At 46.3% G+C, this 27349-nt stretch overlaps 1 protein-coding gene across 3 annotated transcripts in view; it reads right to left on the reverse strand.

The window, feature by feature from the left end:
* The window catches only part of HIP1 (huntingtin interacting protein 1), a 153676-nt gene that overhangs the window by 37064 nt on the left and 89263 nt on the right, over positions 1-27349 (reverse strand). For all 3 annotated transcript variants that reach the window (XM_019646862.1, XM_019646861.1, XM_019646863.1), the window contains exons 2-5: positions 11440-11503; positions 7928-8070; positions 7617-7673; positions 360-440 (exon numbers count right to left, since the gene is read on the reverse strand). In XM_019646862.1, coding sequence (XP_019502407.1) covers positions 360-440; positions 7617-7673; positions 7928-8070; positions 11440-11503 — 345 coding nt within the window. The remainder of the gene's footprint in view (positions 1-359; positions 441-7616; positions 7674-7927; positions 8071-11439; positions 11504-27349) is intronic.

The following is a 27349-nucleotide window of genomic DNA, read 5'->3' on the forward strand; positions in this document are numbered from 1 at the left end:
CACAGTTTTACATGTATTATGTGCATAAGAAGCACTGACGAAAGTCATACATTAATGAAAAGAAGGTTCTGTGTGGAAGAAATTGTTTTTTATTAACGGTGCTTTTAAAACATTTTCATAGGGCAACTTACTGGATAGGGTTCCCCTTTCTATTTGCGAAATGGGGAACAAAAAAACACAGAAGCCATAGGCCACATCCCGGGGCCCGACTGTGGTTGCCCTGTTTCGTCTCACACAGCCGGGATTTGGTATAAATACTCCCTAAGAAGCCAGGCTGTCTTATTTCCTGAAAGACCCGACACACGGCCACAGAAGTGCTGAGGAGACTGCGGGGGGCGCAGGCTGTCAGCAAAACTCACTTTGGTGTGGTATTCCATCTTCGTTCTCAGCAGTTTGAGGTAGATGCTGCAAAGCTGTCCATACCCCTCACTCAGGTGGCCCTTCCAGGAGGAGGAAAGAAAGGAGCGCGTCAGCACTAAGGACATGTGAGTTGAGAGACCCAGAGCCAGGGCTTCACTATAAAAAAATCTCGTTCTGACTATGAAATTAACAAATGTCCATTGTTAAATTTTTTTTTAATTGGGTAATAGTGTGTTTTTTTCAGGACCCTTCAGCTCCAAGTCAAGTCGTTGTCCTTCAATCTAATTGCAGGGGGCGCAGCCCACCATCCTATGCGGGAATCGAATAGGCAACCTTGGTGTTCAGAGCTCACGTTCTAACCAACTGAGCCACCCAGCTGCCCAGTAAAAATTTTGAAAGTATAGAAAAACACATGAGCAAATCATCCTTAATCTAAACATCAGATAGAATTATGGCTAACATTTGGGGGTACAAAATGTTATTTCTTTTTTCAATTTGAATAGAATATTTTTAGAGTGGTTTTAGCAAAATTAAACAGAAAGTATAGAGATTTATATCCCTTGCACATACATAACCTCCCCCACTGTTAACACCCTGTACCAGAGTGGGACATTTGTTATAACTGTTGAACTTACATTGATACATTATCATCCAAAGTAAATCTTACATTAGGGTTCACTCTTAGTATTGTATATCCTATGGGTATTTATAAATGTATAATGATATGCATTACCATTATAACATCATACAGAGTAGTTTTACTGCCCTAAAAATCCTCTGTGCTCCACCTGTATTTTAAAATATAAAATGGAATCAACTTGTCTCTTTTTACTTAATATACTGCAATTTTTTCTATCTTCTTAAATTTTCTTCTGTAACATTATTTTTAGTGACTTCCCAGTACATTATAACGGTGTATCGTAATTTATCAAAGCGACTCCCCACTCTTGTACATTTTAGTTGTAGGTGAGTTTTCTTATTATAAACGATGTGTCGAACATTCTAACAGCAGAATCTTGTGTACAAACACGAGGACTTCCTTTGGATAAATTCTGGACAAAGCTTCTTATCTAAGAATTTTGAGTCGCCTACTCTTAGTAAGCACAGTCTGGCTATGGGCTATTTCCTTCCTTCTGTCTCTCTGAGCACAGGAGAGGAAACACCTCCTCCAGCTCTCCAAAGGACTATGAGCATCTGCAGTAATACACATAGGTGGAGATTTGAGATGGGACTAATCCTAGCAGGTGAAGAATGAGCCTCCCCATGGAGTCTGCCCCTGCAGGCATGTTCGGCGTGCTTGGGGAGGAAGCTAGGATCGAATAGCAGAGCCATGCTGGCAACTCCCAGTTACATACAAAAGAGGAGGGATACAAGGGCACAACGAATGCTTAAGCTGAATAGCTGTGGCTCCCCCATGAATTGTACTTCCCTGTTTTCTCTTAAGTGCATCTATATCCTCTAGAGTAGAGAAACCCCATTGAAACATGCCTCAAATGGCACCAAAGGGAGCTGAGTAATCAGAGGTTAAACACACCAATGTCAGAGATGACAGTATTTCATAATGTATTAATTTTCTATGAAGATTCATATTTTATTAACCTTTACATTATATTTTTTATTATAGAAAAGTTAGAAAGTACTGAAAAGCAGAAAAAGGAGCCAAAAATATTCTCACCATCAAAGACAACTACCCTTCACATGAAAATGCATGAGGGTCAAAAAGTAAAAGATGAATGGACCATAGAATTAAATGTAAAAGGCAAGACAATAAAACTCCTCGAAGATAACACAGGAGAAAACCTAGGTGACCTTGAGTATAGTGATGACTTCTTACACACAACACCAAAGACATGATCTATGAAAGAAATACTTGATCAGCTGGACTTCATTAAAATTCAAAACTTTTGCTCTGCAAAAGACAATGTCAAGAGAATGAGATGATAAGCCACAGACTGTGGGGAGGAAATATTTGTAAAAGACATGTTTGATAAAAGACTTTGTCCAAAATATATAGAGAACTCTTAGAACTCAACAATAAGAAAACAATCTAATTAAAAAATGGGCCAAAAGACCTTAACAGACACCTCACCAAAGAAGATATACAGATGGCAAATAAGCATATGAAAAAACATCATACATCACCGGGAAATGCAAATTAAAATAATAAGGTAGTGCTTACACATCTATTAGAATGTCCAAAACCCAAAACATTGGCAACACCAAATGCTAGTGAGGATATGGAGCAAAAGGAACTCTCATTCATGCTGGTGGACATGCAAAATGGTACAGCCACTTTGGAAGGTAGTTTGGCAGTTTCTTACAAAACTAAACATATTCTGACCATATGATTCAGCAGCGGTGCTCCTTGGTTTTTACCCAAAGGAGTTGAAAACTTATGTCCAAACAAAAACCTACACAGGGGTATTACAGCAGCTTTATTTATAATTGCCCAAAGTTGGAAGCAACCAAGATGTCCTTCAGTAGGTGAATGGATAAATCAACTGTGGTACATCCAGACAATGGAATATTATTGAATGCTAAAAAGAATGAGCCATCGGACCATGAAAAGATATCAGTCCATGGAGGAACCTTAAATGCATATCAATAAATTAAAGAAGCCAATCTTAAAAGGCTGTACGACCATACATACTGTATGATTCCAACTACATGACATTCTGGAAAATACAAAACTATGAGAAAGTAAAAAGATAACTGGTTGCCAGGCATTGTAGGTGGTGGTGGGGAATCTTTGTATTTTCTACTCAATTTTGGTATGAACCTAAAACTACTGTAAAAAAAAAAAAAAGGTCTTAATTTAAAAATATAATAAAAGTAAAAGGAGTTTCTAACTTCAGAAACTCTTAGGCAAATGGAAGAGACAGACTACATAGGTAAAAAGACCTAAAGGAATTCTATTTTGGATAACAAGGTAGGTTAGTTACCTGGGTTGACCTTCTCACTAAAAACTACGAATAATATTGGGCAAAGTATTTAAAGTTTTTGTTTTTGGTTTTTTTAAAAAGATTTTTATTGGGGAATGAGGGATGGAAACAGCGCTGGGGAATTGGGGAAGGGAAACAGAAAAGTTGCTGTTCTTTTGTTCTTCAGTCTAGTTGTGGAGGACGTTGTTTCACTGGCCCAAGTTGGCACCATCACTGCGCTCTTCCCGGGCAAGGCAGATCAGTTGCCGGCTTCTGGACGGCCGCTCATGCTGGCTGCTGGCCACACACGGTAGCCCATGGCAACCCACTGCAGCAGGGACTGCAGCCTACACCATCACGGGTCACAGCAGCCCAGCTCCAGGTTGAGCTGTTGTTCAGCATCTTAGCTGTAGAGGGCAGTGTCATTGGCCCTCATATGTGGGATCCGAACCAGGGCCCTCTGGCATCCCAAGCCAGTTCTTAACCAATGTGCCACTCGGCCAGCCCTATTTAAAGTTTTTGAAGGCATTAATGAACTAACAAGAGAGTAAGGAATACTCAGACCAGGGCTGAGTAAACACAGATACTGGGAGAGTAAATGGAATGCTGGGATGATGAAGTTGGGGGCAGGGGGAGACTTTGCCACACCAGGTGAATCTGAGCTGTGATTTCTCTGGGCCTCAAGGGCCAGGTACTGACCAGAAGGCAGGGCTCTGGCCTACCCAAGTTGAGAGTCTAGCAGAAGAGCCAAAGGCTGCCTCCTGGGTTCAGGGGGACTAAAGGTAAATTGAAAATAAATACACCTTCACTCCTGCACTGAAGAAGTCCTCCCTGAGGACTGCAAAGAAAATCTACCGCCTCAAACCACTAATAGGATCAGAGAGAGGAAAAAATTGCTGCTGAGAATTGGACCAATGAGCCAGTCCTCAAGAGATTCTGCCTGGAGCTCACAAAACCTTATGCTGAGAATTTAGAATGATCCCAAGGGAAGCCAATTCTCTCTAGAGAAACCTGCCTTTATTACAGACTCCAAAGAATTCCCACAAATAAAATTTCTATGAAAATGTGCAGCTCACAGTAAGAAATAACTAAGCACAGAAACAAACAAACAAAAACTACATAGCATGAGCAAAATTCACCAAAACAGATGGCAGAAACAGATCTCTAAGGGCTTTAGATAATGTAAGTATAAAAAAATGATATACGAAATTGCCATGTTTAATATGACTAAATAAATAATAGACTGTTTCAAAATATATGCAGGGCATAAGAAACTATAAAAAATGCCTTTAAGGGCCGGAGTGGCACATTGGTTAGGAATTGGCTTGGGATGCCAGTTCTGAGCAGCAGGGCTGCCGGTTCAGATCCCACATGAGAGCCAGAGACACTGCTCCCTCTACAGCTAAGATGGTGAACAACAGCTCAACCTGGAGCTGGGCTCAACCTGGAGCTGGGCTGTGGTGAGTCACTGGCCATAGCCTAGGCTGCAGTAGGGCTGGCCGGCAGCTGGCGTGTGCTTTCGTGAGCTGCCATGAGCTGCCGTGAACGGCCGTCCAATGGCCGCGAGTGACTGCCTCACCTGGGAAAAGCACAATGATAATACCAACAGGGGCCAGTGAAGCGACATCCTCCACAACAAGAGTGAACAACAAAAGACAGCAACTTGTCTGTTCCCCTTCCCCGATTCCCCAGCGCTGTTCCCTCCCCTAATTCCTCAATAAAATCTTAAAAAAAAAAAATGCCAATAAGATTTGAAAAAAACAAAAAACAAAAAACTCCAAGAAATGAAAACTGTACTAAAGTTGAAAACATCAAGGAGAGGTTTAATAACAGATTAGACACAGCCAAAGAGAGAACGAGTGAACTGAAAGCCAGATCTAATGAAATTATCCAAAATGAAGTACAGAGACAAACAGGCAGAAAAAAATGAAATATGGGTATAAAGAATGGAAGTTAGTGTGTGAGAAAGTCTAACATACTTCTCACCAAAGACACAAAGGAAAAGACAGAATGGAGGAGCAAAGACAATAAGAATTTTTCATAACTGATGAAAGATACTAACCCACAGATTTAAGAAATCCAAAGAATTCAAAATAAATTCACACCTAAACACATGCTAAGATCTTAAAAACAGCCAGGAAAACAAACAAACAAACAAACAAAATATAGATTAGCTTTAAAGGGGCAACAGTAAGTCTGACAGCAGACTTCATGGAAAGGCGGAAGCTGGAAGTCAGCTGAGCAATATCTTTTATGAGATAAGAGAAAATAACTGTTATAGCAGATTTCTAAATCTAGAGAAAATATCTTCCATGAATGAGGCTGAAATAAAGACATTCTCAAACCAGTAAAAATGACTGTTGGGCACCAGCAGACTCTCACTAAAGGAAGTTCTAAAGGAAATAATTCAGAGAGAAAGAAAGTGATCCCAGACGGAAGGTCTGAGATGTAGAAAGAAATAAAGAGCACAGAATAAAACAATTAAAATAAAATATAGGGTTTAAAAAGAAACACATAACCAAAATGAAAATATATGACAACAATAACATACAAGTTGAGAGAGAGTGGAGTTAAAATATTCTAAGGTCTTCGTGTTATACAGGGAACAGATAAAAATATGAATTTTAGACTTTGAAAAACTAAACATATATTTTGTAATTATTAGGTAGCATACTAAAAAATAAAACATAAAAGTAGAGGATTTTTTAATCTCCCAACTAGCAATGAGGGACAAATGGAATGAGAAAAACATAATCAATCCAAAAGAAGGCAAGGAATGAGAAAAATAGAAACAGGACAGATAAATAGCACAGAATAAGACATGAGATATAAATCTAAACATCATGCATTGTGATAAATGTAAATGAAACAAAGGCACAGTTAAAAGATCAAGACTTCCATCTTTAATATACCAACAACAAAATCCAACGAATTGCTATTCACAAGTGATATTTCTGAAATATTAAGAATATAGGAAGGGCCGGCCGAGTGCACATTGGTTAAGAGCTGGCTTGGGACTTCAGAGGGCCCCGGTTCGGATCCCACATATGAGGGCCAGTGACACTGCCCTCTACAGCTAAGATGCTGAACAACAGCTCAACCTAGAGCTGGGCTGCCGTGAGTCGCCTACGATGGCGTAGGCTGCAGCCCCTGCTGCAGTAGGTTGCCATGAGCTACCGTGTGTAGCCAGCAGCCAGCATGAACGGCCAGCAGCCACAGTGAGCGTCCATCCAGAAGCTGGCGACTGATCTGCCTCACCTGGGAAGAGCACAATGATGGTGCCAACTTGGGCCAGTGAAGCAATGTCCTCCAAAACTAGACTGAAGAACAAAAGGACAGCAACTTGTCTGTTCCCCTTCCCCAATTCCCCAGCGCTGTTCTCATCCCCCAATTCCCCCAATTAAAAAAAAAAATCTTAAAAAAAAAAAAAAGAATATAGGAAAGTCAAAAGTAAACGGATAGAAAAAGGTATTCCAGGCAAATTCTAACAAGAAGGAAAAAGACCTAAGCTGTACATGGTTAGGGCTATAATAGAAAGCTCTCTAGCATCCAGTTGGGAGGTTTGGGGACCACTCGTGGCTTTGTTCAGGTTCACTAGCCCTGTGACTTAGGAAAAGCCACTTCCCTCTCTGAGCCTTTAGTTACTCATCTGTAATTGGTAGGCAGGACAACGGAATTGCTAACATTTTGGGAGTACAGATAGATATAGGTAAGAATTTGAAGAAAAGGGCTAAAGTAGTTCTCAACCAGTGGGGACAAAAGGACACATCAGACTCAACTGAGGAGATTCTTCAAAATGCGGATCACCCCCACCCCAAATAACCACCACCACCATCATACACATATCCCTTGGATATCAGAATCTAGAGGGATTCTGGTGTGTGGATCTTTTAAATTGATTCTGACATTGCCACCTACCTCCTAAGGCACTGAGAATCCCGACACAGGAAAGGCAAGGCACTGACATTACAAATCAGTAATGCTAGTTGTCAATGTACTGTGACCCCACTAGGACTAGTGGGAGGAGAAAAATGGGAACTGTGGCGATATCACTGCTGAGGGGTCTCAGTGCCTAGAGTGTTGTGACATGAGGTTCCACCTGCAGGAAAGCTCCCAGGCCCTAGAGCTTCTCTACAGCCTCCAGGGACCTAGGTAAGACTGTGAGTATCCTGGTATTATTAGGAGGTACCCTTGATCCCTCCCTGATGCTCATGAGAGCAATCCTAAACCAGCTGAAATGTGAGATGCATTTGTTCCATTCCATACACCTTGGTCAGTGGCCTCTAGAAAGGATAAGGAGGCACCAGTAGCCCCTGGCTGAGTGTGTAAACTCACCCACATCCTGCTCATGTCACTTAATTCATTTTTGTATCTCAGGGAGTCCTTCAGGACCTGGGGAGGGAAAACAGCCTATGAGAGAAGAGGAGAGGAGACAGAGGATGGTAGAAGATGGGTCTGGGGTGGGACGGAGAGGCTGACCAGAGAGAGACAAACCTACCTCTCATCAGCAACCAAAAGGCCAGGAGAAAGGGGCAGTTGCCACCCTCCGTGCAGGAGTGGACAGTGGCCTTTGTGGCCCAGGAAGCCATTATCCCCACATGGGTCCCTGGCCCCGCCCACCCGCCCCCGCAGCCCCAGGAACTCACGTTTGGGTGTCCATCTCGGAGGAGCTTGTGGAACACGTGGCAGAACTTCCAGCAGAGCACAGCATTGCTGGAGAGGGGCAGCCGGTTGACCACAGACCAAAAGGTCTGCGCCCCTTTCTCATGGTGGGTGCCCAGTATGCATGGTGCAGGAGGGTCATGGAAAACAACAGCACAGGCCCGGCCTCAGGCAGCCGATCCGTGGGAGCTGAGCCTGCAACAGCCACCGTGGAGGGCTGTGCAGTTGCCCAGGGCACAGGCTACCACTGAGGAGACACCGTTCACAACTAAGACACCTCAGATCCATACATGTATCTGGGCAATTTTTTGGCAGATGGCAACAGTGTCTCATTCTAATAAAATCCATTTTATTAGACTACTTCCACGGAGATGGCAATGTCTTTTGGGAGGGGTGTCTTTTTCTAATTTGCACAAGTGCGCTCTGGGCCAGTAATGGTTCTGCTTGGCCTTTAGTGGAAAGATGATTTGGTTCGAATTGGGGCCTTTGCAGCGGGAAGACCGGCTCTGCCCTTCATCTGGGTATGCTGAGCTTGTGTTGGGGCTTTCATGGGAGTAATTACAGCTAACATTTTAAAAACACATTACAGTTTCTCCAACTACTCCCTCATCTGTTATTTAAAAGCAAGGATGTGCTTCAGCGCTTCATCGAGGGCCGCCCTGGCCCCTGCTGGGGACCCCACACCCTGGCCGCCTGGCACCCTCGGCTCCCCTCCCAGCAGCCTGACTCCTCTCCGTTAGGCACTCTGACCTTGCCTTGGAGTCAGCAACCTATTTTAAATGTCTTTTCCCGAAATCTAAAATGATTCTTACACCCCACCTCTTCTATAAAACTTCTTGGACTCGTTCAGGGGTCCCTTCATCTTCCAACACCTTGAACTCCCTGTATGTGGAATCCTAGGGCCACTTCATTCTGAGATCTAATTCCAAATAGTCCCCAATGTGTGCGTTGGTGGTATAGTGGTGAGCATAGCTGCCTTCCAAATAGTCCCCACTGCCCAGGGACCACCTGACATGGTTTCCATGTAATAAACGTCCATCTGGCCTTATGGGCTTTTAAGTTAGCACTCCAGACCGCTATAATTATGAGCCTTTTGGGGGTGAGTAGAGGATGCTCACATTTCTTGTGTAATTGTTTGCTTAAGCAGGCCTCACATACCCAGGAACCGGGCACCATGGACCTGAAGTTCAGCTCTTTCCTTGGAACTTTAGGTACTTTATCAAGGCTCAGGTAAGCAGCAAGGTGCCATTTAGGACAGAAAGACTTGCCTCAGGTCACAAACTATGTGACTCACCCAAAACACGTGTTGTTTTGCTTCTGAGCTGCAAGGTATCACAAAGTTCCTTCCCTAAACTGAAATTTGTATCTTGAAAGGAACAGGCTTGAACACCGATTTTTGGGTCTGGAAGCTGAAATCAGCGTTTGGTCTTGGAGTGATTTCTGAAATAATTTACATTTTCACCTAAAATACAGCCTCTCAGACTAGACAGAAGCCAAGAAGAGAGATGGGCAGTGTCCTTCCCTCCCACGTGCTGACTTTTCATGCTGACTGGGTTACTTTACCTGAGTGCAGTTTGCCAAAACAGAAGCTAGAGCAGGTGCGGAACTAGCCAGGCTTTCTGACTTTGAAAGAGGCAAGGAGACCTTTCTGTCCTTCTTTGATTTGATAAGCATTTTGAGGCATGCCTTATGTGTCAGGTACTGTAAAAGGCATTCAGGGGTATAAAGGAAAATAAGACTAGTTCCTGGCACTGCACTCCAGAAGTGGATACCGTGGGGCGGATGAGGGGTGCCTGTTCCCTAGTTAGGCACCCGGGATAACGACTGTCTGAGCGGCATTTCTGAAGTCAGAAGCATCAGGGTGCCTGAAGCTCTTAAATGAATTGATGATGTTTTGTGATTTCCCTACTGTAAAGAGTTGGTCTTTTCAACATTTATCTACCACTTAGCAATTGTTAATCAGAGAGATGCACAGAATGTTAGAGTCAGAACGTGAGAACTTTGAAATCTTCAGCCAACTCTTTCATGTGACAGACAAGGGAACCCAGGCTCACGGAGGCACTATGGCGCCGACTCGTACCCAAGGTCCAGAGCGAGCCAGAGAGCTCCAGAGGTGGGGTTCTGGACCTTCCTTCCAGCGTCCCTGCTCCGCCCCAGGTGGCCTCCCAGGATGGGTGTGATGTGGCCCTGACACTATAGGCCTGGTCCTCTGTGCCAAGCCCCCATCCAGAGAAGCACACTGGCCTATGACAAACTGTCTCTCTCTTACTTCCTATCTCGAATCAGATGGATCACCAATCCTTAGCAGGTAGGGGTCAGGCCTGGGTAATTCCCGCTCAGAAAATCAGCTGGGCTAGTCATAATGAAGGCTTTTCTTGGTTTGTTTCTCTTGACTCAGTAAAGCAAGGGGACTGTGTCTTTCTGGAAATAAAAGGGCAAGACCTAGCTAGGCTCACTGTCGGGCAGGCTTCTGGGGTACCTGGGAGAGTTTTTATAACCCCCACCCCACAGCAAAGCCCTATTTCCAGCCAGAGCATCTCTCCGCTAAAGACAAGCTGCTTTCACTCCAGTGAAGAGCAGTACAGGCTGTTAGCAACGTGTCCTGAGGGCCTTCCTGTTTGGGGCATCTAACCTGGAGGATCCTCTCCAGGAGCTGAGCGGGGATGGCTTCAAGGCCAGCTGTTCTGGCCTGAATGGCTGTGGTACAGCCACCATGACGAGCCCAGACAAGGAGCTGCGCATCCCAGACAGAAGCCCAGCATCCACCTACTCCGCCTCTGGCACACACACACAGGTAAAGGCTCAGCCCCACTGGCAGCCCCTCCTTCGACGTCTGGGGATTCGGGCCGCCAGCTCCTGGACTCTATACTTCAGGGGCAGATCCCCAGGGATCCACCAGCCAGAGTGCTGCCTGTACTTCTCCCCAAAGCCACAGACCCATGATGGTGGTGGCCCAGGGCTTCTGCCAACTTGGCATGGTGAAAACTTTCAAGTCACTGGTTCCCTAAACCAATTTGAGGTCCCTATCTTCTCCCCTCTGGCTTAGAATGAATCCCTGCATTGGCTTAAGACCAACTTCTGCAGCAAAACCTTCGTTTTGCTTCCATGCTCAGAGATGAGGGGATGATCGTGTCTCCAAGGGGGTTTGGTCAGTATGGCCCTATGGGGTGCTTTGATGGCATAGGTGAAAATCCCTCCTGCACCCTGCCCCAAGGAAGTACCTCAAAGGAAAGTAACTTCAAAGGACTTGGCAGCTCTAGAAAGCCAAGCGGGGTCTTTGGTAAGCTGCGAAGGACCGGGCTAGATGGCCACTTCAGTGCCTTCCACCCTGACAGGCCATGGTCTCTGAAGCCAGCTGCTGCCAACAATGCTGCTCAAACCTTGCAGAAGACTGGCCTGTGTGGGGGTTCCCCTTCCTGACGCCTCGCCCCGACCTCAGTCCCCAGGGTTTGACCCCCTTCAGGGTCGGTCTTCCAGGCAACATCCAAAAGGATATTTCTGGCATGTTTTTCCTTTACAGCCACTTCCTGCGTATTAATGGCCTTATTGATGCTGACAGTCTGAAAAACAAGAGGGAGGGGGAAGGGAAAGGAGGATGAGATGAATAAGCTTCTAAGAGTGGCAGAGACCCTCCCAGATGCCCCACCCTTTTCTCTCCCTCTAAGGACTCCTCTCTCTCTCTCTCTCTCTCTCTCTCTGCAGACCCCTCAGCCCCACTGTCCCAGTGCAGGGTCCCCAGCGGGGTGGGGGTGGGGGGGCAGAGGTGGGCAGCGCTCCCAGGCCAGCTGGCCCAGGCTGTTCTAAGGCATCGGGCTTTGCTGCCTGGCATTGGCTGTGCCCAGCTGCTGTGCCCGCCTGCCACTCATTCACTTGGCACAACAACATGGCAATTAAAGCCTGCACAAAGGGATGCTTTTTCATCCCCCAGGGAAACATTATTTCTCAGGGAGCAGGAGGAAGAGGCGCCGAGATCAGGGAGTGACTGTAGCCCAAAGATCATCCATCCACTTTCTCACCACTAGAACCTTCCACGGAGACTTCCCTAACTGGCCCAGGTCACCCTCATCTTGTTTTCTTACTCTTGGGCACGTTGTAACTCCTAATCAAATTCCCTTTTATTTCCTTACTTACATCAAAGGGCATTAAAAATATTCACTCCTTTCAAGTCATTTTAAAAATCGTAACTCTTTAATTTAGCAAAGCACGTATACATGTGAGTATAACTTAAACACATACACGGGATCATATCATGTAGGCTGTTTTAAGTACAGGTTTTTCCTTTTTCTGTTTTGTTTTGCTTCCCTTCTACAGATGTCATTCTATTATAAGCTGTGTTAGCACCCTGTTCTGCATCCTACACACACATACACACACACTCCTACCTACCGAAGGGGTTAATTTTGTCACTGTTCTATAAAAACTGGACTGTCACATACAGACTTTTCCATATTTTGTTGTTCTCACTTGAAAACATCTCATGAAAAATTTACCAAGTAGCATGGTGAAACTAGTTCATTCTTTAAAAAGACAACATCAGGGCCGGCCAAGTGGCGCATTGGTTAAGAGCTGGCTTGGGACGCCAGAGGGCCCCGGTTCGGATCCCACATATAAGGGCCAGTGACCCTGCCCTCTACAAGCTAAGATGCTGAACAACAATTCAACCTGGAGCTGGGCTGCCATGAGTCACCTGCGACTGCGTAGGCTGCAACCCCTGCTGCAGTGGGTTGCCATGGGCTACCGTGTGTAGCCAGCAGCCAGCGTGAGTGGCCAGCAGCCAGCGTGAGCGGCCGTCCAGAAGCCGGCGACTGATCTGCCTCGCCCGGGAAGAGCGCAATGATGGTGCCAACTTGGGCCAGTGAAGCAACGTCCTCCACAACTAGACTGAAGAACAAAACGACAGCAACTTGTCTGTTCCCCTTCCCCCAATTCCCCAGCGCTGTTCCAATTCCCCAATAAAAATCTTAAAAAAAAAAGAAAAAAAAAGACAGCATCATATTCCATGATGTGGGTGGAAATGATTTATACAGGCATTCCCGCGATGGGAGGCAATTTATTTCGTTGTTTTTTTTTAACCACTGTAAACTATTTTACTTAAACATTCTTATACATATATCCTTTTTATTTTAACTTTTTTTTTTATTATATTAGTTTCAGGTGTACAAAACAACATAACGATTAGACATTTACATCCCTCACGGAGTGATAATCCCCTGAAGTCTACTTTCCGCTCTGACATCGTATATAGCTGTTACAATACCATTGACTATATTCCCTACGTTGTATTTTACATCCTCTGTATATATATATATATATATATATATATATATACACATATATGATTAAATACATATACGTATACTTAATTATAGCTGACATTCAATATCATATCTTTTTTGTTTTGTTTTTTTTGGGGGGAGGGGGTTTAGCTGAGCCATCCTGCTACCTGTTGGCAGCTCAGTGGCAGCTCAGCTCGAGCTGGGCATCGAACCGCTGTTGCTCAGAGCTCAAACTCTTGAGCGAGCTCTTAACCAACTGAGCCCCTTGGCCGGCCCTTCATATATTTTTTTTAATTGATGCTTTTATTTCTGAGGGATAGATTCCTAGGGGTGAAATTACTAGGTTAACATTTTTTTTGTTTTTAGCTTTTCATTATGGAAAACCCAAACAGATCAGGTAAGTATGAAGACTAGTTTAATAGGCCCTCACATTGTCAGTCCCCAGAATCAACCATTACAAACCTGTAGCCAAACATATTTCTTTATGAGCGAGAAGGGGCTAAGATGTTTTATAAAGACCCAGTTCACATATAAATATCTCCAGCTATGCAGGGCACATGATCTCCATTGTGACAATTCAATTCTGCTTAGTGCAAAAGCAGCCTCAGTGATACTAAACAAATGTGTAACTTAATGAGCGTGGCTGCATTCCAATAAAACTTTATTTACAAAGCCAGGTGGTGGTCTGGATTTGGCTGCGTCTGTAGTGTGTTGACCCTTGCTTTATACCATCAGCCATGGACCCCCTTGCTTCCTGGATTATCTGAAGTAAATCCCAGGTGCTACATCATTTTATCAGTAAATATTCAGTATGAACCTCTAAGAAAAAAACACAAAGGACTCTTTAAAAATGAACCATAGGGCCAGCCAAGTGGCTCGTTAGTTAAGAGTTGGCTTGGGAGTGCGAGCTCTGAGCAGCAGGGCCGCCGGTTCGGATCCCACATGGGCCAGTGACACTGCACCCTCTACAGCTAAGATGTTAAACAACAGCTCAACCTGGAGCTGGGCTGCCGTGAGTTGCCAGCGACGGCGTAGGCTGTAGTGGGGCTAGCCGGCAGCGGACGTGTGCTTTGGTGAGTTGCCATGAGCCGCTGTGAGCGGCCGTCCAATGGCCAGCGAGCAACTGCCTCACCCAGGAACAGTGCAATGATAATACCAACATGGGCCAGTGAAGTGATGTCCTCCACAACAAGACTGAAGAACAAAAGGACAGCAACTTGTCTGTTCCCCTTCCCTGATTCCCCAATAAAATCTTTAAAAAAAAAATTAACCATAATACTATGATCACACATAAAGACAATTCCTTCATATCATCAAATGGTTAGCTAGTGCTCACATTTCCTTATTGTATCAAAACAAAAAAGCTTTTTTGCAGTTGTTATAATCAGGATCCAAATAAGGGTGCCATCTTGCTTTCTAAAATGGCTTTAACAATTCACCTTTCCACTGACAATGTACAAGTGCATTCTCACCAACAGGGGTTACTGCTTCTTGTCATTTTGCTGGGTCTCATGGGTATAGTGACATTTCATCATTACTTTAATTTGTATTTCCTGGACTGCTGGTGAGTTTTGAGTATTTTTGTATATGTTCTTACAATTGTTGATCCCCTGACCTAGTTAAGTATGTCCATCTTATCTTTTACAGGCTCTGTTTACTTAAGGTTTCTCCTTACATTTTCTTCTAAGAGTTTTATTGTTTGCTTTTTACATTTGAGTCTTTATCTGGAAAAAAATATATACATACATATGTGTATATACATATGTGTATATACACATATGTATGTATATACGGTATAAAACAGGCTATTTCTAGGTTTTGCTGAGACATGATCTTTTATGTCTGGTTTATGTAATGTTTGGATGTGTTAAGTCTACTTTTCCACATATTTTTTTTTCTCCCTACCAGACTCAACTCTTTAACAGCATAAGCTCTGTTGTGGATTGAATTGTGTCCTCCCTAAAAAACACATGTTCAAGTAAGTCCAAATCCCCCAGTACCTATGGATGTGACCCCATTTGGAAATAGGGTCTTTGCAGATGTAATTAGTTAAGATGAGGTCATGCTGCAGTAGGGTGGTGTCCTAATCCAATATGACTGGTGGGTGTTCTTATGAGAAGGACACGTGAAGACACAGGGACACATGAGAAACACAGGGAGAAGAAGGCCACGTGAAGATGGAGGCAGAGATTAGAGTGATGTGTTTACAAGCCAAGGAACACCAAGGATGACTGCAACCACCAGGAGCTAGAAGAGGCATAGAAGGATTCTTTCCTGGAGCCCTCAGAGGGAGCATGGCCCTGCGGACACCTTGATTTTGGACGTCTGGCCTCCAGAGAGAGAATAAATTTCTGCTGTTTTAAACCACCCGATTTGTGGTATTTTGTTATGGCAGCCCCAAGAAACTCACGCAAGGTTCTCTCCCCATCAGATTGGGTCCTCCTGAGGATGAGGAGAGGGCAGGTGCCTCCTTCCCGTTTCCCTACAGCACACGACATGGGGCTCTACTGAGACCAGTCAAGAAGGACTTTCATATGAGAGATGCTGCAGGAGAAGTAAGAAGTTTATACCCCAGCACCTCCCAGTGAAGCAGTACTCGTGTCCCATGGAGGCTGTTTATTATTCCTCTTAATAAACCCTTCCTTGGAACTTGTTGCTTAGCTGCTGCTTCCAGCCTGTTCCGAGCCATTCTGTTTCCTTCAGATTTCCTCAGGTGAGTTACAGCAGTTTAAACTACTCGTCTCCCCTGACTCCAGGACAATGATGGGATCCTGGCTATAGACAGAGCTCTGGGCAAAGTCACTACACTTGCTGAGCCCTTAAAAGGAGGCCTGCATTCTGTAAGGAATTATAAGGGACATAAACATGTAAAATGACAAGAGACCAAAATCCAGCAAGGTGCTGAACTGGATGTGGTCAAGTTCTAGGGGGGTTTGTAGAGACAGCATTATAGCCTGTTGACCAGAAACGCTAGAAACCACGTCAGGGCCTCGAGGGAGGACCTGTGATGAGTGGGATTTAATTTACTCCACAAATATTTGTTTATACTGAGCAGCCAAGTGCCCAAGCTTGGGGTTATTATAAGCCTTGCTCACAAAAAAGAAAAAAGAAAAAAAAAAAAAGGAAAATAAATCCTTAAAATTCCTTTAAGCAACATAAAATAATTTACTGTGCGTCTGTGTGTGTGTGTGTGTGTGTGTGTGTGTGTGTGTGTGTGTGTCTGAAAATTGGAAATGTTCTGTGCTAAATGTTTAAGGAGCGAGAGATCCCTTGAAATGGCGGTGCTGCTCAGGGAAGACTTCTTAGAGCAACAGAGGGGTAACTTGTCCCAGGTGCTGTCCCCTGCAATTTGCCTACTTCCCTTATTAGCACTGCATGCAAACTCAGGGGCACTTACAACTGTTACACAGAAAGGCTACACCACTTGCCCGAGGTCATACTGTTCACTTCCAACCCAGGGAAGCTGGATCTGCAAGCCCAGCCCTGAACACGGAGGGGCTTGCAGGGGCCAGGTCAGCGGCATGGATGACAGGTCATCCAGGTAGAGGAATCACAATGAGGAAAGGCGGCAGAGTGGGAAGGCCTGGGGCAGGCAGGAAGGTTTGGCCGGAGGGTGGCATGTATACAAGGGAGGAAGGGGAAGAAGCCAGAAAGGTGGTAGTGCTGCTGGGCGTGGACATCCAGTAGGCTTCTGAGTGCGCAGGAAAAGACAGAAGCAGCTGGGGGAGGACTGGCCAGCAGCAGTGTGCGAGCCGGAGCAGAGGAGGATGGATCCTGGAGACAGGGTGCTGAAGGAGGACGTTATTAATAGCAGAAAGTGAAAGAATAAAGGCCTCAACCAAAATGATGGGAGTGAAAATGGTAAGAACCCGATATTAGGTGGGCTATAAAATGAATTCAGTAGGAGCCAGTAGGAGCTCCCAGTTACAGGGGACACAGCAGAGGGAAGCACCCAAGATGCTGCAGAGGTTTATAACCTAGACACGTAGGAAAATAGAGGCAGGGCGTCTCAGGCAAACGAAGGACAATGAGGCCAGGAGGATTTGGGGTAAGAAATGACCATTTTTAAAAGCATGGGGAAGTGAACTATCAGTAGCAGCGGTTATAATCACCAAGATAACGGCAGCTAATGAGTGCTTACTACAAATCAGGCCCCGTGCTAACAAGCATTTTGTATGATTTATCTCATTAATGTCTTATAACAAGAGTAGGTGAGCATTAGTACTAATCACCTTCATTTTACAGATGAAGAAACCAAGGCTTAGAAAGGCTAAGCAAATTGCCCAAGGCCATGCCACCCACAGTGTGGAGCTGGGACTCGGACCTGCAGTGTGGCCGTGTGGCTCAGGCACTGGATCGCAGTCCCCTCCATACCACAGAAACATAGCATCAGAATCCAAACAATTTCCAGACGGGAAAAAGGGGTTAAACTTCACAATGTGCAACCCAGTCGGTATAAAGGAAATTCCCTATATTTAGATCTAAACTCATTGGCACAGGGGGCATATGCCTCAAAGCAGCACTCGTGACGATTTAGGTGTTTTATTTGGCTGCTAACTTAACATAAGCAACATCTCGATATGGCTGATCAAAATGCAAGTCTGAGATCTGATGTATGTATTAAAAGGAGTATAGTGTTCAGAATGAGGGAGGGGGTGGTTCCAATTCTCTATGCAGATCAACTCACACGTAAAAACACTCTTCAGTTTTAGGTTTCAGAGAGGGAAACTGACAAACTAGACCACTTCTAAAAGAGAGTGACCTGGGTTGGGATGGACCTGGGACCTGGAGAGAACTTAGAGGAATATTAATATTCTGAAGGGTGGTCATGTGGAAAGAGGAATAACTCCAGAGGAGCAAACCTAGGTCAATGGGTACAACTACAGGCAGCCCATTGCTGGATAAACTTAAAGTTGTCTCATGAGAGAGTTCCCCATTATTAGAAGCATATAGGCAGAAATGAGGCATCCTTGGGTTTATTGTGAAAAAGATTGATCGGCTCTGGCTGGATTAATTCCCACTTTTAGACTCTGTAAAGGCCCTCAGATGATGGAGGGCTTTGGATATCAGGGCAGGAAATTGTTACCAAATGGATACTTAGGGAGCCACAAAAGGCTTTTGAGCAGGAGAGGGTCCTGATACAAATTCTCCTTCATCCTCCTGAGTTTGAGGAGTTACCTCTTCAATGCCCTGAAGAAGGAAAGTGTGGCACAACTGCTGTGTGGACATTCAGGGTTACAGCCCCCAGCACGAGTCCAGTATGCTGACAAAGGGCCCAGCCTAGCACTGGGCTGTGGAACGAAGTTTCTTCCCAAAGCAATAGCGACAAGACGTCCGCAAGTCCTGCCTGCCCTTGTCAGGACTGCCCCAGAACTTTCTGTTGCAGCTCTGGCAGGCGCACAGGAGCACCCGCTTGCTACAGGCAACATGCCCCAAGTTCTCCAACCAACGCCTCCCCAAGCAGGGTTCCTGAGAGGCAGGGTCCGGCCCACGCGCTAGGCCCACTGCCCGGTTTCTGTGGCAAGCCTTTCTGGGCTTAGAGGCAGAATTGAGCTTCAGCATTCTGGGCTCATCAAAGCAAGCTGTGGGTCCTCCAGGGTCCTCGGAACGTCAGACACGGGACGTTTCCAGGGCAGGAGTTCACGGCTACGACAATGAGTTTCCTGTACTTATGTAGTACTTGGTGGCTGGGATTCCTCCACCACAGAGAAGGAGTCACTCCTCCACTTCCTTCTCTGTTCCAAATCCCCGCCCCGTCTTCCCAGCACGGACCAAACGTTACCTTCCTTTAGACTTGCCAGGCTACTCTGGTCAATCATTTCTTCTTTGTTCTTTTTGAATTCCTATTTCCCTTCATGAGTTTGATACTTAGTATGTTATATTGTCTTACCTCCCCACGCAGATTAAAATCTGGAGGGCAAGGTCGTTGCCTTCTTCCGTCCCAGCCCACAGTTGCTAAGGCGGGGCGTAGTCTCAATAAATCATTAAGGACGGACTGCTTCCCAGCGCTACCCCTTCTGTAGAGCGGCAGGTACCTGATTCATGGTCTCTGGAGAAAATCTGCTTCGTTTCCCTCCCCTCCCCAGACTCTCTCTGAAGGAAATAATTGGGTTCTGAACTGGGCAGTGTCTGGGGGCCCTCCCAGGGCAGAGGGTGGGAAGTTTGGGGCTCAATTTCTCACCTCCGGTCTAGGTTAGAGAACATCCTTTGAGAACAGGCAGTTCTCCAGATTTCCCTGGAGTCACACGGGACTTAAGACCATGCAGTGTCCCCCCTGAAAGAGCAGCATTGTCCACCACTTCCTGACCCAGCTGGCCCTTGTGTCCCAAGCTGGTTCCGGAGAGCCAATTATCAGCAGGAACCACAGGAAGGGTGGCTTTCTCCCAGCCTCCCCCATCCCCCGTCTCCATCCTCTGCTCCTTCAGCCAGGCTGCAGTCAATGGAAACCCCTCGGGCCTTGCGTATTCAGGGAGAAGGGCCTGGGCCCGGCCTGCAGAGGCCAGCTGGGCACTGTCCGGTCACGCACACAGCTCTTGGCAGGGGCCCAGCACTTGGGCTGCCAAGGCCGGGCTGGCTCGCAAAGGCCCCATGGGCCAAGGTTCCATGGCAGGGACAGGCCTGGACAATGTGCCCGGGTGGGGGTGGCAGGTCCTGAAGCAAGGAAGGGGACGGCACACCATCCAGACCAAGCAAAGAAAAATCTGAGACCAGGCAGGGCAGAGAGGAAAGGAGAAAGGAAGATAGAAGGGAGACAGAGAAACACATGAAAAGAACATGGGGGAAGGAGGCTTTGCCCAGCAAAGGCACAGGTGGCTACCACTAGCGGCCCAGTGATCACTGCCCACCTCGGGGGCTGAGGACTGGGAACCGGTGGGACCGTACAGTGTCCCTTACCTCCTCAGGCTTGGAAGCTTGAGGGAAACAGATCAGGGAGTGGTCCTGTTAATACCTGCGATCTGGTCTAGGTCTCTTCCTTCTCCCACCCCAGCCCGCATTCCTGCAAGGGCTTCCAGAGTCCATGAGCCAAGCTCAGCCAATACAGGGCTGAAAGCCCCTTCTTCCCAAGGGCCTAATCCTGAGACACAGGGCAGAAAGGGGTCCTCTGGCTGTCAGCTCCGTCGGGGGCGGGGGAACAAGGACGGTGATGGGGGAGAATGAGGTGAGGTTTGGGGAGAGATGAACGCAAAAGGCTGCTGCAGCACGTCACAGTAAAGGTGGGGACAGCTTAAGTTCACAGCTGGGACCCCAAACCTAGGCAAGGATGACAGAGCTCAGGACCAAGTCGAGATCCCGTGAGCCTTGGGGGAAGGGACAAGCGAGGCGCAGACCTGAGTGGCTTCAGCACTGAGTAAGACTGCTCTGGACTTGGCTGTGACACTTGGGAGCTGGTGTCTGGCAGCAAGTCTTCCTAATTCTTCTCTTGGTCAGAAATAATAGAGCAGTCATTGTTGTCAAGAAGATGAGTGGAGGCAGCAGCAACAGAACCTCTGCCTCCTCCTACTAACCCCTGCACTCAAGAATTTGCTTCTGGTCCTCCCTTTGGCCCTGGGGAGCAGGGATCTGAGCCCCTATTCTCTGAGTCAAATTGCCCAAAGGAGCACAGGCAGCAGCAGGTGGAGCCAGGATTCAAACCCAGGTCCCTCTCCCACTCCGGGCTGCCTTCAGCAGCCCCCAGCAGTCCAGCTCACCATCAGCACCGTCCGTCCACCTGTCCGCCTCGCTTCCTATCCCATGATGCTGGCCCCCAGACCTCTATCCACTTATATTCACTCCTTAGTGATCTCAACCAGGCCCATGGCTTTGAACGCTTAAATTTCGCCAGCACACCCACCTACCAACTATTCCTTGCCCACTCTCCCTAGAAGTGATCCTTGACTGCTGCCTTTGCCTCAGTGCTCCCAAAAGACCCATCAGTAATGCTGTCCTTTCCACCCCCAAACCCCTCTGCTTCTCTCCATCTCCTCTGCCTCCATCCAAGCCCCTAACACTATTATGTCCCCACTGAAACACTGAAACAGTGTTTGGACCACTGAAACAGCCCCCCAAATGGACTGGCCCTCCCCCAGCTACCCTCCACCCAGCAGCCAGTGATCTTTGCAAACCACGCATGAGATCACACCGCCCTGCTCAGAGCCCCCCACCACACGTGGAACGAAGCCTGCACTCCCACGAGGCTGTGCATGAACATCAACTCCCATCCTCCCTCTTACTCATCATGCCCCAACCACGATGGCCGCCTCTCTGTTCCTCAAATACTTTTTATTCTTTTTGTCCCTGATGCTCCTTTTGGCTGGAATGGTCTTTCTCCCATTCTTTGCAAGGCTGGATTTTCCTCCTTCTGTAGGCTGTTCACACACCACCTCCTAGGCAGCCTCTCTAATCTACAGCATCGCTCCAACCCTTGCCCCGCACTGTCTCTTCATCACGACTCAAGCATCCTAGTTACTTACTGTAGAAGCCCTTAGGACACCCTGAAATTCCCTTGTTCGTTCATCTGCTTGTTGTGGGTCTCCCACTAAACAGTGAGCTTTGTGAGGGCAGGGACCGTGTTCACTGCTGTCCCCCAGCACGCACACTGCGCCTGGCACGTGTGGGCTGATGAGGGAAGAAGGCCCCCTGCTCAGTCCCCTCCGCAGACATCCTCATCAGCACTTGGCAGCTTGTCTGCTCCACTCACATGTCTCAGATGCTTCACCTTTTCCTTCCCCAAGATACATTTCTTTCTCTTGACAACTGAAAACCTTATTGATATTTAAGTGTAAGCTACCCTAACTAATGATATCCAGCTATTATTTCTTACACTTCTTTGCTACTTAGTAGGCTCCAAATAGTTAAATACTTAAACTCATTTGCATGTTTTTATAAATGGTATTTGTTATGGCCTGAATTGTGTTGCCCTCAAATCGTATGTTGAAGCCCTACCCCAATGTGACGGTATTTGGAGATGGGGCCTTTCGGAGGTACTTAGGTACTTAGGTTTAGATGAGGCAATGGCCCTCATGATGGGATTAGTGCCCTTATAGAAAGAGACACCAGAAAGTGCTCACTTTCTCTTTTTCTCCATCATGTGCAGACACAAGAAGAAGGTGGCGATCTAAAATTCACAAACAGAGCCCTCACCGGGGATCTGAATCAGTCAGCTCCTTGACCGCGGACGTCCAGCCTCTAGAACTGTGAGAAATAAATGCCTGTTCTCTAAGCCACCCAGCCTATGGTATTTTATTATGATAGCCTGAACAGACTGACAGTATTTTTTTCTTTTTAGTTTTCGGTTTGCCTTATCTGCTTCATAAGCTGGGGATACTGAAATTAGAATCACATCTCCCCCTTTCCTCCCACTCTAAAGCCCCCAGACATCCTCTGGCTCTGGGTAGGTGGTGAGTAACTAAACTGCCTGGGTCACACATATTTCAAAAGGTTTAGCAAAAAGAGACTATTTTGCAGTCTGATAATGTGGAAAGGAATGTGGAATATGAAAGTTGAGAAGATTAAAACATTTCAATCACTTCTGCAATCCGCGAGGTGTAAAACCTGTGTTGGGAGAAAGTCAGCCAGGACTGTGAAGTATCTAGTACAGCTGAAGAAATAAGAGTGTTCAAAGTGGAAGCCACTGGTGGAAACAACCCAAGTGTCCATCCACAGAGGAATGAACAAACAAAACATGGTATGCCTACACAACGAAATACGATTCAGCCTTAAAAAGGATGAACCTTGAGGACACTATGCTGAGTGAAATAAGTCAGATACAAAAGAACAGATACTGTTTGGTTCTACTTATATGAGATACCTAGAATAGTCAAATTCAGAGAGACAGAGGTAGAATGGTGGGTGCCTGGGGCTAGGAGGAGTGGGGAGTGGAGCGCTACTATTTAATAGGTACAGAGGTTCCGTTTGGGGAGATGAAAAAGTTCTGGAGATGGATGGAGGTGATGGTTACACAAACGATGTGCATGTACTTAATGCTACTGAACTGTACACTTAGAAGTGGTTAAAATGGCACATTTTATGGTATGTATATTTTACCACAATAAAAACACAGCCTCACACAAAAAGGAGTGAGAAACTGATATGTGCTACAACATGGATAAATGTCAAAAACATAATGCTAAGTGAAAGAAGCCTACAAAATTGCACATATTGTAGGGTTCCATTTATAGGAAATGTCCAGAACAGGCAAACCCATAGAGACAGAAAGCAGATTGCTGGTTGCCAGGTTCTGGGAGAAGCAGCAAATGGGGAAGGACTGCTTAATGGGTTTGGGGTTTCCTTTTGGGGTGATGAAAATATCCTGAAACTAGATAGTTGTGATGGGTGCACAACACTTGTGAATCTACTAAATGCTACTGAATTATAATCTTTAAATTGGTTAAGATGGTGAGTTTGATGTTATGTGTAAATAACTTTTAAGAAAAGGTGGAAAACACTGAGGAATTGTGAATAATTTTGATGGAACTCTACTATATGCAGGGTAGGGCCGCCATCTAGGCTGTCAGACTGGATGCTACCCAGCTCCAGGCGGGCCTATGAGACTGTGATGGACAACCTACAACTGGACCAGCTGCCTAGGTGCAGGATGCTACGTTAGGTGCTGCTGGACAGCGCACAGATGAAAGACAGTGGTCCCTGTCGTCAAAGAGTTAACTGTTTATAGGGAGATAAAGACCATCCTCCTTTCTCTTCCTGTTCTTTCTACCCTTCTCTGACTGTGCAGATTCAGAAGTACTTTATGAAAAAAGAAACCAGTGTGGGTGCACAAATTACTCATGCCCATGTCTATGTGTGGCAGACTGATGAGGACTGTCAGAAAGCTACAGCCAAAAGGAGACAAGGCTCTCAGAAACGAGAGGATCCCCAAGGGCTACCTTCTTACATGGAAAGCCAATGAACAAGGCTGCTTTCAGCTAATGGTTCAATGTTGATGATAAACTCCTAGGTTCCTTCAGTCGTTTCTGTCCAGAATAATCTTTGAACTGGAAAGGGCAGAAAGAACATTGAAAATAGAAAGCCCAAGGTGAGGGAGGAGACTGGCAGAGAATCCTTGGTGCTGAGTGAACTCAGACCTCCGACTTGGGTGAGTAACATTCAAGGGATTAAGATAGTGAATGAAGAGGTTGCTCAGTCTCCGGGATCATCGCGGGACTGTGGGGGAGAGGGACTGCTGCCCAAACAGACATCAGTGAGGGTAGTTATGATTTACCAGAAGAGAGGAAAGTAAAACTCCACACAGTACCCACGAGACATTCCTGAAAGAAAAGGTGGCCCCGATCACCAGGGGCAAACATCTGTTCACTGAAACAAGTAACGTGACACTGACCTTGTTTCCTTGTCAGACTCTAGGCCAACATTTCAGGAAAACCAAGTAGACATGGTGTGTCTGAATTTCCATCATCAAGGCATCTCACAAAGTCTTTTATAACATCTCATAGACAAGGATGAGAAATGACAGGCTACCAGGGGTCACAAACTACTGACTGCAACCACATCTGGCCTGTTGCCTATTTGTGTGTGGCCTGTGGGCTAAGATTGGTTTTTACATTTTTAAAGGAAGGAGGGGTGGGGGAGAAGGAGGAAGAAACAGCAGCTGGCCACAATGACAAATACATTTACTATCTGGCCCTTTGTAGAAAAAGTCTGCCTGCCTCTGGGCTAGATAGGGAGGTCCATGAGGGAAGATGTCATGCTCATAGGTGCTGATTATTGGCTACCATCACCTTGGGGGGAAGGTGTGCTGGTGCCCCAAGCCTGTGTCCTCCCCCTGTGTTTACCAGGGAGGGTATATAGAAGGCACCATGGTTGATCTAGTTGATGTCGGGAGTAACAGCAAATACATTTTGGATGAAAGTGATTAGAGTATGGCCACGGGTGATAACCAACAGAACAGAATACATTTGGGCCCAGAATCCGACTTCATTTGGCCAAAGAGAAGACTAGGTGAAAAGGATTGAACTTACTCCCAGTGAGTTCTCAGTAAGTTCATGAACAGTATGACGTGGTCACTATAATCCAATTTATGAAGCTAATTTCATTTTGAGAAAACATCAGCAGAATTACATGTCCTAGAACAAGAGCCAACCCTTCGATTTACAGCTTTCAACCACACTTAAGAAATGGTTCATCCTACCAGGTGCCAGAGATTCTGCTGGGCACTGAATAATGTGTTCCGCTCTGGGCACCTCATTCTAAAGGGAATATGGATAAAGTGGGCGTGTGCAAAGAAAGCCAACCAGGATGGTGAACCACAGAAAGTCAGATAAGAGATCAGAAATCAGGGAAAGTGGTGGTGGGAGAAACGATGGTGGAGAAAGGGCACAGAGGTCTTCAAACATCTCAGTTCCCAACACCTGTGAAACGGAAGGCTTCAGGGCTAGAATGGGGACCCTTGAGTAAAATTAAAAGCAGCCAGGTTCTGTATTCATCATTTCCCCAAACTGGAAACAATTCAAATGTTCTTCAACTTGGGGACAGGTCAACAAACTGCTGTGCAGCCATACCACAGAAAGCTACTCAGCAATAAAAAGGAACAATAAAAATAAACTGCTGATTCATGCTGACAACATGGATGAACCTTAGAAGTATTACGTCAAGTGAAAGAAGCCAGACTCAAAAGGCCACATACTACACTATTCCATTTATACGACATCCTGGAGAAGTTAGAACTACAGGAATAAAAAACAGATCAATGGGTGCTGGGGCAGGGGTGGGGGAAGGAGTGACTACAAAGGGGCAGGAGGGAATTTTGGGGGGTGATGGACCTATTCTAAATTTCGACTGTGCAAAGTTTACCTAATTGTATGTGACTGTCAAAACTCAGAACTGTACACTAACAATGATGAATTTTACTGTATATAAATTATATTTCAATAAAAATAAAGAAACCAGGTTTAGTGAGAGGCGGATAAGGAGACTGGAAGGTGGGCACCGACGCTTCGCCTGGGCTAGAGGTGTCCAGCTATCAGAGTGTTTACCCAAGATGGTTTTTAAGGCCCCCTTGACCCTGTGATCCCATGAGTCTGGGAGGAAGCAGGGTAACTGGGGAAGGAGACTAAAAAAAAGCAGCTGGCAAGGCAGGAAGGGACCCGAGGGAGGGAGTGGGGGTTACCTCTCTCAGTGAAGAAGTGTTTTAGCTTAGAGGGAGCTGTCAACTGTGTCAAATTCTGCTAAAAAGGGGGCAGTGGGGTGGGACTGAGAATTAGCCACTAGGCAGCACAAGGACGTCATTAGACCTGGGAAAGGGCTGCTCCAGGTGAGTGATGGAGGCAAAAGCCTGCGTGGGGAGGAAAGGAGTGGGACACAGTCTGGACAGATGGATGTCCACTCCCTCCCAGAGCCTGGGGCTCAGTGGTGGGGCTCTCGGGGCCATGAACAGCCAGCTCCGCATATCTCTCCTTCCCTCCAGGCCCTCCCACGGGAGTCCCCAGTTAGAATCGCAGCTCCACAGCTGGTTCTCCTTCCCCAGACACAGGGTCAGATAGACGAGCAGTACAGACAGACACAGGATCCTTCCAGATTGGGAGCAGAGGGGCTGCAAAGGCCGTCTCTTTTGCCAGAGACAAATACCTATCTTTCTTTCTCTGAAAACAATCCAGGAGGCTCGTAAATCCCTAGGAAAGCGCTCTCTCTCCCTTTCAACACAAGACCCCTCTCCCATCTGCCCCCTCATTACCAGTCCCAAGGCTCCGCTTAGTCTGTGGGGGACAAAGTGAGTGAGCTGAGATAGCAGCCTCCATCTTGGACCGCTCCTCTGAGAGGCCATCCTGGGTCAACTCCATCCCCTTGTACTCTTGTTTTCTCTGCCATTACACTGGAAGACCCCCGCCACACACACACACACCCATCCCCCAACCTCACCCCCAGCTTTATATCCCCAAAGCTTTTCCAGAACTTTTACTACAGGCTCCGAATCAAACCATTTGGCACAGGACTGACCGATTACAGAAATGTGGACCCAATCCTGATCCCTCCTGAGCTGGAGAAGAAGCCAACAAGCTCAGCCTCTCTGCCATCTCCACGGAGAAGTCTTGTTGCCCTCATTTATCATTACAAATGCCTAAGAGGCCCCTTCAGCCAGGTCATCCTGTCACATCCTTAGGCCAAGATCACCACATCACCTATACTTCTGTCCCCAGCTGA

This window comes from Hipposideros armiger, unplaced genomic scaffold, assembly GCF_001890085.2.
Source record: "Hipposideros armiger isolate ML-2016 unplaced genomic scaffold, ASM189008v1 scaffold_107, whole genome shotgun sequence".
NCBI classification, from domain to species: domain Eukaryota; kingdom Metazoa; phylum Chordata; class Mammalia; order Chiroptera; family Hipposideridae; genus Hipposideros; species Hipposideros armiger.